The sequence below is a fragment of the Mytilus edulis genome, chromosome 14, assembly GCF_963676685.1.
Source record: "Mytilus edulis chromosome 14, xbMytEdul2.2, whole genome shotgun sequence".
Lineage (NCBI taxonomy): Eukaryota > Metazoa > Mollusca > Bivalvia > Mytilida > Mytilidae > Mytilus > Mytilus edulis.
Window position 1 is genome coordinate 45,946,878 of NC_092357.1, and position 15,074 is coordinate 45,961,951.

General features: G+C 33.4%; 3 protein-coding genes across 3 annotated transcripts in view; all 3 read left to right on the forward strand.

Annotated features, from left to right (window-relative positions):
* The window catches only part of LOC139504253 (uncharacterized), a 64,281-nt gene extending 61,162 nt beyond the window's left edge, over window positions 1-3,119 (forward strand). The window contains exon 10 of the mRNA XM_071294320.1: window positions 2,883-3,119. Coding sequence (XP_071150421.1) covers window positions 2,883-3,106 — 224 coding nt within the window. The 3' untranslated portion in view covers window positions 3,107-3,119. The remainder of the gene's footprint in view (window positions 1-2,882) is intronic.
* A 4,489-nt stretch (window positions 3,120-7,608) lies between these two features.
* LOC139504254 (uncharacterized) lies at window positions 7,609-10,554 on the forward strand. The gene is made up of 2 exons (XM_071294321.1): window positions 7,609-7,686; window positions 7,909-10,554. Exons 1-2 carry the CDS (start codon window positions 7,609-7,611, stop codon window positions 10,552-10,554), a joined length of 2,724 nt encoding a protein of 907 aa, XP_071150422.1.
* LOC139504255 (uncharacterized) lies at window positions 10,551-11,093 on the forward strand. Its single transcript, XM_071294323.1, has one exon. The coding sequence runs from the start codon at window positions 10,551-10,553 to the stop codon at window positions 11,091-11,093; it is 543 nt and encodes a 180-aa protein (XP_071150424.1).
* Window positions 11,094-15,074: the final 3,981 nt, after the last annotated feature.

The following is a 15,074-nucleotide window of genomic DNA, read 5'->3' on the forward strand; positions in this document are numbered from 1 at the left end:
ATGTGCATGTAGTCTTGACCACTGTTCACTGATTGATAATTAGGAACACATTAGTCATACAAATACATTCTGATCGGTCTTGTTTGTTAAAAGACATTGCATATTCAGAGAAAGAAATTTATTAAGTCAAGATTAAAAGTAAAACCAAAAATGACGAACTTAAAGGTGAATTTACAAAGGGGAAGTAGAAAAACGGACAGAACCACACGTTATACTTTATCAATCATTGGGAGAAATTGAAATCAACAGGCATTTTTTGACCGAAAGGTATGTTTAACCAGGTTTTGTAGCTAACCAATTCCCACATTTGTACTACAATTGATTTATTGACAAAATATTTGATTGAGAGATAAAAGTTCTAACTGTTGCAATATGCAAAACATAGGTACCGTAAACTTAAACACATTTATGTTGAAATTTTGAATAAGAACTATAGGAAGATTAAGTAATACATTGACCGACATATAATTACGAAACAAAATCACTGTACAATTTTGTGGGTTTACATTCCGTATTTTATTCAAAATACTTGCTTGAACTTCAATCAGTCATTTTGTGGTCTAGGAGTGACTTTGTAACAACCATAAGTGTTGGTCTGAATCAATTAACACTGCTCATGGTTGTACTTTATTATAAAAGTATATGCCTGTACAAACACTAAGTTTATTTTAGAATTAAAGTTTGATTTTATAATATAAATGATAGCACACATGTGTTGGTTTTTATTAAGATGCCTTTATGTTTTCATTTGTTGAAAATGCAGAATTGTCACTGAAAATCAGTAGATTTGATATCTGAAGATGTTTTTATAACAATAAAAGAATATTGAAACTTTAATCAGAACTTCCATTATTTATTGGTACTTTATAATAAAAAATAAATGTCAGTATCGTAAATCAGTAAATTTGGAAAGTCGTGAAGGACTGTGTAATACAAATGACAGCAATAATGATACAAATTGACTACACAAATGTGGTTTAATTGAGTTTAACCATTTCTGCTTATTACTCTCAAAATACCGACCCTTCATTTACTACTAGTAGTCTTGTTATTTTGAAATTTATTGTTTTACAAAAAAAATGTACCCGCTCTTATCCTAACGTAGCATATGTGAACTGTATTAAAACAAAAGAACAGTGATTTTTTTTAAATCGGGATTGGTTGTATAATGCAAAGTACATCAGTATTGATGAGAAATTAGTACTAATAAAGTCTGTCGGTTTTGATTAAAAGTTCCAATTATTCCTCTTGTTATTCAACATACCGAATCGTTATTCAATTAGTAGTTCCAACATCACGTTTATACTACATGATAGTTTGCTTGCATCAATCACAATGGCCATATTTGTATTTTATAATGAAAATTAGGCGTTGTTGTTCTCATAAGTCTAGTCTTTGATTAAACTCCATGATGTTGGTGCATTAAGCAATAGCTGTTATTTCTTTCTGACAATGAAAGTAACTTAAAAGCAAAGCAACTTATGCTCAATGTCAAACAAAATTACTCGACTGTGGATTCATTATTTTTCGTTCGATACTAATTTTTGTTGGGTTCGTCGGTATTGGTGAACCACGAAATTAAATGTGCAACGAATAACACATTTTCTATAGGCTTGTTTGCAGACTTTAGCAAAACCACGATAGCAAATATCCACGAATATGCAAGTTTTCTTGAATCCTAGACAATTAAATACCACGAAAATAAGTGAATCCACAGTATCTATAGCATTATAACAGCAATTAACTTTAAAAAAACTAAAACATGAATAAAATGACATACAAATATACAGGTGTATCCTTCTTTTGATAAATTCTTTAAACTCATTGAGTCGCAAAACCTGACATCTTGACACATTACATTTCGATGAGTAAATAGCTTTAAAACCAATAAATTTTGTCTAAGAAGTTTTGATTTGGTTTAAATCGAAAAAAAAGTATTAGTTTCTATATAAATGATACAGGAAAAATTGACAAAAGTAGTCTTTGTTATCCTAAAGTCTCAAAGGTGTCAACACGTTAACTGTCGAGAAGTGTTTTAAAAAACCCAAACCACCTGAAACGTCTGCATGTTTGAATTAAATTATGAATTGATTCCTTCCGTGCAGAAAATTATAATGTCTTGTCACGATATAACCCTCATCACATGTAGTGCTTTTTTTTAATAACCCATAGATAACTCATTTTTTAAGGCTGTACGAACAAATTTGATCTATTCTATTTTATTCGTTTAAACTGTGGTTAAAAGTTGTCCCTTTGGCAACCATACCACATCCTTCTATTTCTATACTTATGTGAGAGTAGAAGAAAACTTTCATAGTTTAACTTTATATTTGATGTCGATGCTGAAAGACGGCTCAAAACTAAGATATATGAGAAATGTAACAATCTATACTTTTCGCTGTAAAATTTCGAAGCAATTACATAAAAACGGTCACACATTATGGTTTAAGTGATACGCTTGACACTGATACAACATATTGGTAACCTGGTCAAACTGTTAAACAGCTAAAATAGACAAGACGGAAATGTTTAAACTTAAAAATGAGATATAATTTGACATTTCATGACCTGACTATGAACTACTTTCACTAGTCTATTGTCTTCCCTTTTTATTTTTATTATGTTACCCATTTTCATCGCTTGAAGATAATCACAACTATTACAATTAAAGAGACAATTTGTCTTCAGGCCTATCCATAATTACCATTATTGTTTAACTTTTAATATGTTTTCCTTGAATGGCTGTTGGTGTCTTTAATTCACGATTAACATTCCATAAACACTTTGCAAACGTATTTCATTTTTTTTATCAACAAATGTCTGAAAGAAATGCATTGTATATATACTTAACTCAAACCGCTTTCCTATGTTTTCTTTTTTAGGATATTATAGCTACAGAAAAGTCGATTCAACTTCATGGAGAGGAGCTTGGTTTATACAAGCTTTCATAGCTGTTGCAAGAGAGCTTCCAAAAAGCCATATTCAGGAGATATTAACGGCTGTTACGCATGAATTAGCGATAAATCCTGAATATGAAATAGATGGCGAAAAGTGTCAACTTCCAATGTTCGAAGCTGCTCTATCAAAATTATTTTATCTTAAATAAATCTGCAAACATTGCTGGAACATAAGAATATCTGAAAATTTGACACTTAGATATCAAATAGTTTGTGAAAAACTTATATCGTTTACATCCCATCAGTATTTTCATATAATTAATCCCTAGGAGACATAAAATTTACAAAGATTTCAATAATAATATGCGTAATCATTATTAATAAATTTTACATACACCAAACCAGGGACTTCATATCTGAAAAAACCAATATATGCTCTTAATTTTAGAATTCATTCATTTCTGTTTGTATTATTCAAAATTAAAAGTCCATATGCGTTCTACAAGGATCAACAGTCCTTCACATTTAATCTGCTACCTTAATTACTAAAACATATTGTAAAAAGTTTTTAATTTACATGTATATATATATGCGTAAGACTATTTTGTTTTACATATTTATATTAATTACTTCTTAACGATACGTTATTTTTTTACCCAGCCCAATTTTGTGCTGTTACATCTTAAAAATTCTATCCAAATTTGTTTTGCGTAGATTTCCGCCCAGTGCAGTGTTGTTAGTTTTTTTTTTTTTTGCTCCATGTCGTATGGCTTTGGACAGAGTTGTTTCTTTGAATTTGCTCTGTTTTTCTGTGCATGTACTGATTTTACGTCATGGATGTATACCCCGTAGTCTTTGTATTCCTATCATATTAACGGAGTGTGTCTATCATGATGTTTAAAGTAAAAAAAAAAAAACAGCATTTGCCGGTGTTTGATGTGTATGCTCTTCTGTATTTTTAAATATTATTGTGTATCTATTCTTTGACTTTTCTTCGTCTGTCAACTCATTCTTTCAATTTTATTTTTTCAAATTTTGATAAGACACAAATCACCTATTCTTTGTAATAATTCCCATGAACTTTACATGTTAAACTTCAGTAAATTGATGGGGTTTGGGATATTAGCAAAACTATGATAAATATTCAAAGGAAAGTTCTTGAAGAAGAAAAAATTGCTTCAGCAAATATACAAATTTTACACTGTTTGTGATACTATTTAAAGTCGTTATGAATGTAATATGTGTTTTCATCCGTGTATAAACTTCACTTGTGATTTAATGGATAGAGCTGTCCTAGAGTTGTCACTTGTTTAGTTAGATGTACTTAATCATCAAAAGAACTATTTCCTTGACTGAATCTCAAAATCCTTTTAGAAAGATATATTGGGATTATGTGCAATCAATTCTATCTTCATGGCTAATAGATATCAAATTTTCTTAATTGCGTATTTTCTTACAACGCAGGATTTGTCTAAAAAAGGTATTTTTTCTTGATATAACTTAAACGTTGTTTATAATAATATTATTTCATTATTAAACTGTCCAGACAAAAGCATGTGAAGTATACTTGAAGAGATATGTTTAAATTAATATTAAGATTGTGACATTTTATTTGTCGTGCAGCATACCTTTTGCATGTTTTGAACATTCGAACTAGTGAGCCTGTCTTCAGACTAAGATTCTCTTTCAGCCGCCTTGTTCACGTTGTTACCTATGATTTGCTTCCTGACTTAGATTTACACATTTGTGTTACCTCCATCTCCAATGCTTAAAATAATAATGTATTTGAAAACGTCACGCTAAACTATCGCATTTCAACGAAAGAACCATCACACTTCAGCGTAGACCATCGAACTTCAGCGTCCACATCACACTTCAGCGTCCCCCTCGCACTTTCGAGTCCTTCTTTAGTTTGGTGTGTTTTTTAAATGAAATGTTTTCTAAATTGATCGTCATATTGTTAGAATGGGAAAATATTGTACGTCGGTAATGTTGTTGGCTATAAATAAAATTGTTCAGTAATTTAAATTATCCTAGTTTATGTATGTCGGATTTGTTTGCGGTGAACTGTAAATATTTGGCGTAATTGCTTACTAGTTTTTTCCAAAATATTTTTTTTGGAACTGATTACATTTTAAGCTCACATGGCCCACAGGGCCAAATGAGCTTTTCCCATCACTTTGCGTCTGGCTTCCGTGGTCCGTCGTCCGTCGTCGTTGACTTTTACAAAAATCTTCTCCTCTGAAACTAGTGGGCCAAATTAAACCAAACTTGGCCACAATTATTATTAGGGTATCTAGTTAAAAAAATGTGTCCGGGGACCCGCCCAACCAACCAAGATGGCCGCCATGGCTTAAAATAGAACGCAGGGGTAAAATGCAGTTTTTGGCTTATAACTCCAAAACCAAAGCATTTAGAGCAAATCTGACATTGGGGTAAAATTGTTAATCAGGTAAAGATCTATCTGCACTGAAATTTTCAGATGAATCGGACAACCCGTTGTTGGGTTCCTGCACCTAAATTGGTAATTTTAAGGAAATTTTACTGTTTTTGGTTATTATCTTGAATATTAATATAGATAGAGATAAATTGTAAGCAGCAATAATGTTCAGCAAAGTAAGATTTACAAATAAGTCAACATTAATCGAAATGGTCAGTTGACCTCTTTAGGAGTTATTGCCCTTAATAGTCAATGTTTAACCATTTTTCGTAAATCTTAGTAATCTTTTACAAAAATCTTCTCCTCTGAAACTACTGGGCCAAATTAATCCAAACTTATCATTGGGGTATTTAGTTTAAAAAATGTGTGGCGTGACCCTGCCAACCAACCAAGATAGCCGCCATGGCTAAAAATAGAACAGAGGGGTAAAATGTAGATTTGGCTTATAACTCTAAAACCAAAGCATTTAGAGCATATCTGACAAGGGTAACATAATTTATTAGGTCAAGATCTATCTGCCCTGAAATTTTCAGACAAATCGGACAACCCGTTGTTTGGTTGCTGCCCCTGAATTAGTAATTTTAAGGAAATTTCACAGTTTTTGCTTATTATCTTGAATATTATTATAGACAGAGATAAACTTTAAACAGCGATAATGTTCAGCAAAGTAAGATTTAGAAATAAGTCAACTTGACCAAAATGGTCAGTTGACCCCTTAAGGAGTTATTGCCCTTTATAGTCATTTTTTACCACTTTTTCATAGTATTTTGTAATCTTTTACAAAAATCTTCTCCTCTGAAACTACTGGACCACGTTTAACCAAACTTGGCCACACTTATCATTGGAGTATCTAGTTTAAAAAATGTGTGGGGTGACCGGGTCAACCAACCAAGATGGTGGATATTACTAAAAATAGAACATAGGGTAAAAAGTAGATTTTGGCTTATAATTCTGAAACCAAAGCATTTAGAGCAAATCTGACCGGGTTAAATTGTTAATCAAGACAAGATCTATCTGCCCTGAAATTTTCAGACGAATCAGACAACTGGTTGTTGGATTGCTGCCCCTCAATTGGTATTTTTTAAAGAAATTTTACCGTTTTTGGTTATTATCTTGAATATTTTTATAGATAGAGATAAACTGTAAACATCAATAAAGTTCAGCAGAGTCAGATCTACAAATAGGTCAACATGATCAAAATTGTCAGTTGAATCCTTAAGGAGTTATTGCCCGTTATAGTCAATTTACAAAATATTTTCATCTGTTACTAATGGGCCAAGTTCATTGTAGATAGAGATAATTGTAAGTAGCAAGAACGTTCAGTAAAATAAGAACTTCAAACACATCACCATCTGACACCAAAACACAATTTTGTCATGAATCCATCTGTGTCCTTTATTTAATATGGACAAACACCAAGGTGAGCGACACAGACTCTTTAGAGCCTCTAGTTAACAATTTTTATAAAATTTGTAAATTTTTATTAACATTTTCCACTGATACTACTGGGCCAAGTTCATTATAGTAGAGATAACTGTACTAGGCAAGAATATTCAGTAAAGTAAGATGTACAAACACATCACTATCACCAAAACACAATTTTGTAATGAATCCATCTGCTTCCTTTGTTTAATATTCACATAGACCAAGGTGAGCGACACAGGCTCTTTAGAGCCTCTAGTTTCATTTTCTGATTCACATGTAAAAGATATCTTAACATTGAAAACATCTCCCGGTTGATTGAGCTTTATCAGAAACGTTCACAACTGAATATTCGAAAGCCAAGGATAAATTAGAACGAACATAATTGGTTTATGTAATATATCCGGTTTTTTTCTTGTTTTTTTTCTCACTTTAATTAGTTAAAACTTCAGTTTTATCATGTATATCTATTATATAGTCATTTTATAAAATTTACTGTTAGCAGAAAAAATAAATTATCCTAAAGAATAAGGATGTTCTTATCTAATTCAGAAAACCCTAGCCTTATGTGGACAATTTTTTGGAAATTTTGGTCCTCACTGCTGTTCAACTTTGTACCTGTTTTGGTTTTCGAACTTTAGTATCTGGGCGTCACTGGTTATTATTGTGTGGACGAAGCGCACTTCTGGAGTATTGAATTTCAAACATGGTGCCTTTTTTGGCTACATGTATAATTCGTGTGTCTCTTTGTCCAATATGTTCTCCTATTTATTTGTATCGTAGTCCTGACATGTTATGTTGTCATTTTAATGTTATATTTAACATTGCCCTTAAAGCGGGAGATTTGGCATGCCACAAAACCAGGTTCAACCCACAATTCTGTTCTTTAAACTATGTCCTGTACCAAGTCAGGAATATGTTGGATTGGTCAGTGATTAAACCAGACAATGCTAAAGCGTTGGATGACTTTTCGATATTTTTACGAGAATGTCTCTACGCTGTTGAGAATGTTGAAGCACCAATTCAAGAATCTTAGAATACTCTGAAAATCTAAAACACCTTGTAAAAAAGTTGCCATACTACTGACATGAAAAATGGAGAAACATTGTCTATGATACAAAGGGAAGAAAGGAAACAGTTAAATTTCAGCAATTAGTTAATTTCGTCAAGAAGGAAGCAAAGAAAGCGATTGACCCGATATATGGTAAAGAAGTGTTAAGCGGAACAAACTTAAGTGGTAAAAAGGCTGACAGTAGCCCAAAAGCATCAGGAAAAACTTTTGTCCGTAAAAACTTTGCAACAGGAATAAAGGAGTCAACTAATGAACAAACTACACAAAGAGGTAATATAAGGGTTGCATTTGTGACACCATGCTTATTTTGCCAGGGAACGAGTCATTCGCTTGACAACTGTAAAACCTTTGTAAAAAAGGATTTAAAGGAACGTTTCAATTTCTTGAAAATAAAAGGACTCTGTTTCGCCTGTCTTAAGTCTGGTCATCAGAAGGCTGTCTGTCAACATGAGGCTACCTGTGCCAACTGCCATAGAACTCATCCAACAATATTACACATTAACCCACGGCAAATTGATCAACCGAAAAACGAAGAGTCAAATAAGAGTGTGTTTGAAGAGACTACGAACACGTTGTCTATTAATGCTAGTACACATACGAGGGCGAGAGAATCAAGATGTCAAGCCTTACCAATTGTGCCAGTCAGATTAAAATTGATTAACTGTGACAAATATGTTGAGACATATGCATTTCTTGACTCTGGAAGTACAGCTTCATTTTGTACAGAGAATGTTGTCAGATTTCTCAATGTTGAAGGAAAAAGAACACAGATAAATCTGCTCACAATGGGACAAGAAAAAGTTGTTGACAGTTCAGTAATTTCAAGGCTTGAAGTTTGCGACATAAATGGAAACAATGCGATTAGCTTGCCACCTATTTTTACTAGATCTAATTTGCCTGTTTCCAGAAAGGACATTGTCTCAAGTAATGACTTACAGAGGTGGCCACATTTGTGTGATGTGCCACTTAACAGAGTTAACTGTGATGTTGGACTATTGATTGGTATAAATGTTCCAAGAGCTATGGAACCCTGGGATGTAATTACTAGTGTTAATAATAGCCCATTTTCAATGAAAACTTTACTAGGCTGGGTTATTAATGGTCCCCTTGATGTCGTAAATACCGATCAAGTTGTTGGAATGTTTGTATCAAGTAATCGGATCACAGCAAATCAGATTTTTCCTAGTCTAGAGGATCAACTTCGCAATCATTTTAATTATGGCTTTAGTGAGAGGACAATTGATGACGAAAATGAACCGTCAAAAGAAGATAAACAGTTTTTAGACAATGTGTCAAAGTCAAGTTCATTGGTAAACGGACACTACGTTATTGACTTGCTATTTAAATCAAAAGATATACAAATGCCGAACAACAGAAAACAAGCTGAACAGAGACTCATTGCGCTCTCAAAACGTTTCACACAAGATCATGACTTTCACAAACAGTACGTCACATTCATGGATAAAGTAATAAACGAAGGCTATGCTATAAGAGTACCAGAGAAAGACAACGGTCAAAATGATGGTAGTATCTGGTATTTACCACATCATGGTGTATTTCATCCAAAGAAAATGAAATTACGAGTTGTATTCGATTGTGCAGCTAGATTCAAAGGGACATCATTAAATGATCAATTACTTCAAGGACCAAACCTGACAAACACCCTCATTGGTACGCTGATTCGATTCAGACAGAAAGAAATTGCAATCATGGGAGACATTGATAGTATGTTTTACCAAGTCCGTGTGCCTTCTCATGATTCCAACTTTCTTAGATTTCTTTGGTGGGAAAATGGTGATCATTCGAAACAGCCTGTAGAGTACAAAATGGTAGTTCATCTCTTTGGTGCCACTTCTCCGCCAAGTTGCGCAAACTATGCGCTTAGAAAAACTGCATCAGAACTAAAGGGTACATTTGACAATCAAGTTGTTGACACTGTTTTGAAGAATTTTTATGTAGATGATTGTCTAAAATCAGTTTCAAGCACAAACAAGGCTATTGCTTTAATCAGTAACATACAAAGTTTATTAAAACAGGGTAGCTTTCGCATAGCAAAGTGGATTAGTAACGACAGAGATGTGATTAATTCTGTTCCTGTTGAAGAACGAGCTAAGGAAATAAAGGACTTAGATTTAGATCAAGACTCTTTACCAATAGATAGAGCATTAGGCGTACAATGGTGCGTGGACTCGGATAAATTTCATTTCAACATCGATGTTAAAGACAAACCAGCAACAAGGCGTGGTATCTTATCAATGACAAGTAGTGTTTTTGATCCGCTTGGATTTCTTGCGCCGTTCTGTCTAGTTGGCAAAAGTATTCTACAAGAGCTTTGTAGGCTCGGTATTGGATGGGATGATGCAATCCCACAAGTATTATCTGAAAAGTGGACTCAATGGCTTTGTGACCTTGAAAAACTGTCAGAATTTAAAGTAAACCGGTGTTTAAAACCGTCAGGTTTTGGTGAAATAGTTGCCGCTGATTTGCATCACTTTGCAGATGCGAGCGAAATTGGATATGGTGTAGTAAGTTACTTGCACATTAAGAACGAAGAAGGTAACACTTATTGTTCATTCATCATGGGAAAGTCACAAGTGACACCCCTGAAACAAGTTACAATTCCAAGGTTAGAGTTAACCGCAGCTACAGTAGCCGTGAGAACTAACAAAATGATTTTGAAAGAATTAGAGATACCTGTACAGCGATCTGGACAGATAGTATGACAGTTTTACGATATATTAAGAATACCACATCAGGATTTCATACATTTGTAGCCAAAAGACTTGCAGTTATACATGAAGGCTCTAATATCTTTGACTGGCGTTACATAAGTACCAAATTGAATCCCGCGGACCTAGCCTCAAGAGGTGTTTCCGCAGAAGGTCTTCTTAGAATGGATCAATGGATTGTTCCTCCTGACTTTCTGTTGAAATCGACAAATGAATGGCCCGATTCATTGAACTGTGACTCGGATATCTTATGCACTAGTGACCCGGAAGTTAAAAAGGTATCTATAAGTACAATTGTAACTAGTCAACCAAATCAGGACAATTGGTTTGACCTTTTGAACAAACTCATAGGTCATCATTCATCGTGGTATTCTCTTAAAAGAAGCGTAGGATGGATACTTAAAGTTCGTAAGGAGTTACTTATACGTGTCAGTAATAAGAAAGAAGATAACAAAATGACACTTGTTAAGGAATCGGATTCGAAAGATACTAAACGAATATCACTTCAGGATTTAAAAGACGCCGAACATTAAATTTTAGTTTACGTGCAGAGACACGAATTCACTGATGAGATTAATACTCTTTCCGGTAACAAAACAGTCAAGGCTACAAGTAATATCCGGAAACTCGACCCTGTTTTAGATGGTGATCTTTTACGTGTAGGAGGACGTTTAATAGAGTAAAAAATGCCGGAAAAATGTAAACATTCAATTATATTACCAAAGGGTCACCACATCTCTGATTGATTCTTAGACAAATACACATGAATTTACAACACAGTGGTAGAAATCATTTGCTTATTGGTTGATAAATGCACCCTCAGCTGTGAGAAAATTGATATCAAAATGTGTTATGTGTCGTCGCTTAAGTGCGCCCGTAGGTGAACAAAAGATGGCTAATTTGCCATCAGATCGTATTACGCCGGATGAATCACCTTTCTCAAGAGTAGCAGTAGATTATTTTGGTCCTTTTGAAGTGAATCAACGTAGATGTCGTATTAAACGCTATGGTGTGATTTTTACTTGCCTGTCTAGTAGAGCTATTCATTTGGAGGTAGCTGCATCCTTAGATACTAGTTCATATATCAATGTTTTACGACGATCAATTTACCTTTTCAAGATTACGTTAATTCATAAACATTAGGATTTTTATTGTGTAATTTTATGAGTATATTCTGACATTTTCACTGGTTGTATTTGCTAGTATTTCATTGGACACTTTATGTGAATTAATAATGTTACTATTTTCTAGACACATTTTGTGATTATTGTTTTTCTTTGTTTTGCAGTTTATCGTAACGAATTAAAGTACGCATTAAACATATTGAAGTTATTTGTCATCTCTGGCCAGTACAGTGACAGTTGGTTCATCTCATAAGACATGCAAAAACACAAACAGATAAAGACAGTCTAGAAACCAAATACGGTCTCAGATATTCTCCCCTTTGGGATCCGGAGTACTTTGATCCAATCAGGATGTCAATTATAGACCCGATACATAATTTTTACCAGGGAACAGCGAAGAAATTAATTAAAATTTGGTTGGAATTGAAAATTTTGCTACCAGAAGAATTGAAAACGGTATAGGAAAGGGTAGACTCTGTAAATGCTGCTAGCAACATCGGTGCTATACCAAGAAAAATATCCTCCTCTTTCGGTGGATTTACTGCAGAGCAATGGAATAATTAGACAAATGTTTTGTCCATATTTTCACTTAAGGATGTCTTACCTAATATAGATTTGGATATTTGGCGGAAATTCGTACTTGCAAGTCATACAATCGCTTCTAAGTATGTTACAGAGGCAGATATAAGGCAATATGAGGATAGCATCCTACAGTTTTGCAAAGACTTTGAAGCTAAATATGGCAAGGATCGAGTTACACCGAACATGCATTTGCACTATCATTTGAGCGATTGTATAAGAGATTATGGGCCAGTTTATTCGTTTTGGCTTTTTAGCTTCGAACGATATAATGGTCACCTTGGTTCACTGCCGAAAAACAATCGATCGGTTGAATTGCAGATGATGCGACGTTTTACTCGAGATTCCTTGTAAAATCTGTAAAACTACCAGAAAAATACGAAATCACTCTAATAAAACACTTTTAACAGATGGATACCCTTGGAGCAGTAGCAGCCATAGCTGATGAAGCGGTTAGATATCTTCTCTATTTAGAAAAACGAAGTGCCCTAATTTTAAACCAGGACTGGTCACACATTGGTGCATATCAATACCCAAAGGCATCACGACACTGTCTTACATATGACGAACACCGTACTATTTCTTGTACTTACAGTGTCATGTATCCAGATTTGTCGGAAGCTGTAATTCCAGAATCTTGTAGAAAATGCACAGCAGTTAGTTTAGGCAATGAGGTGTATGGTTCATGGGACTCTAGACACAAGCGTTCATCAGTTGTAATGGCTTATTGGCATACAAAAGACGGGGAAATAATTACTGAGACCGGCACTGGGGATCTTACACCCGGCATTATCCAGACTTATTACTTACATAACCTGTTGGTCAGAGGTGATAACAACATTCACTTATTTGCAAGGGTAAAGTGGTTACGTGCTCTACCAGCTAGATACAGGTATCGCCGTTGGAGACCAGTAGAAGTGTGGAGCCAAGAGATGTTTGAACCTTTTGGGCCATCTGCATTTATACCTGTTGCACGAATTTATTGTAAATTTGTACGAGCGGATTGTGAGCTTTCAGGAAGGAAAGTTTTCTTTGTTTGTCCATTAAATATTGGAACGAATATATAAACATTATTTCACTATTGATTATTAAAATGTATACAATTTAATGCACATATTATATGATATTGATTTGAATTTTTTGAAACAAATATTGATTCTTGACTATTTTTGTCGTACGTACGTTCCAACTATAAAGTTTACTTTAATCACTTGTGGTATTAAAAGTCAATTTAAATGTTAAGTTATTGCGTTCGAGCCCCGTTTTCAATTGCAGATATTTCTGTTTTTATGGTTTCACAAAGATAAAAGATTTAAATAGCAAGTTTTATTTCGGTTGGGGGGAAGGGGGGTCTCTCTGGCAAATCCAGTGCAACAAAATTGCCGTATTTTCAAGGGAAGATAAACTTCTTTCGATACCTTGCGTATGTCTATATGTACATGTATCATTTATCTTCATATTATCATTTGGAAACTATTTTCTTTTAAATGTATAGTTCTTGGATCGTTTTATATAAAATATTGCAGAAGAATCGTGGTCTTTATAAAATCTTTGTAATAGACATACGGACTTATTTTTACAAATGCATAATTTCATTGAATTCTCAAATCAAAATTTCTTAATCACAAACAAACTTACATTTATATACACAATGAATACACATTTCTTTTCTCTTTCACTTTTTTCAACTTCTAAGAAATGATTACTTACTATAGCATTTCGAGCTCATATTTTGTTTTAATTTGGCTGTTCAAGAACATTTTATTGTTTTCATCAGTTAATGTTAACTTTTCAAAGAACATACTTTCAATGTTTTTTTTTAGTCTTTTATACTTTCAGAATGAACTTTTATCTTGTTAAAAGTTTGTTCCCTGTATTTTATTTATAGATATAGGAAGATGTGGTGTGAGTGCCAATGAGAAAAATCTCCATCTAAATAACATTTTATAAAAGTAAACCATTATAAAAAGGTCAATGTACGGCCTTCAACACGGAGCCTTGGCTTTATATATGTTTTATTGTGTGTAACATATATTTTCTGCGTATGAGAACCATGAACATGCACCAATTTTATGCTGAGCCATTTAGATTAACTATTAAGTAAGCATTGAAATTGTAATAAAACATATAAATTGGATATTATTATAATTGTTGTATATAAAAAAAGATATGGTTAATTGTGTTATATTTGTGTATGCTTTGTATTATGAAAAGACTTTATAATATTCTAACGAGGAAATATCATCTTAAACGACCTATCTGAAATTTTGTGTTTCCAAAAAATCAATTCCAACTGATCATTTCAGCTTATCAGGTCAATTTATTATTTTAACAAAGAGATGACCGGATATCGTTGCCTTTACCAATTATCACACTCAATTTACTATGATTTTAACCGATATTTTATACTGAAGCGTTGATAATGTGCACAATATGTGGTTTCTTTATTGTAAAAGTAATAGGTCATTGAATCAAAATCAAAACAAATATATACATTTAGAGATTATAATGTTCAATCAAACAGTTTCAATTCACTGCATACGTTGTTTTTGCTGACAAATAATGTCAGCGGTAAGGTTTGAGTTCCTTAATATTGATAATAAATTTCTGGTTATGAAATAGTATGAATAGGGATATATACACCTTAACTATAAATGAATTTGAAAAAAATATCACTGTTGATGTCATAAAAACAATCTGTATATGTTCATGTTAGTATCAAATTTCTGACTTAACACGCTTAATGAACTGATAAACCAAGATTTGTCCCGATGATAGTTTAGAAAAGAAGACCGGATCCACAAACTACAT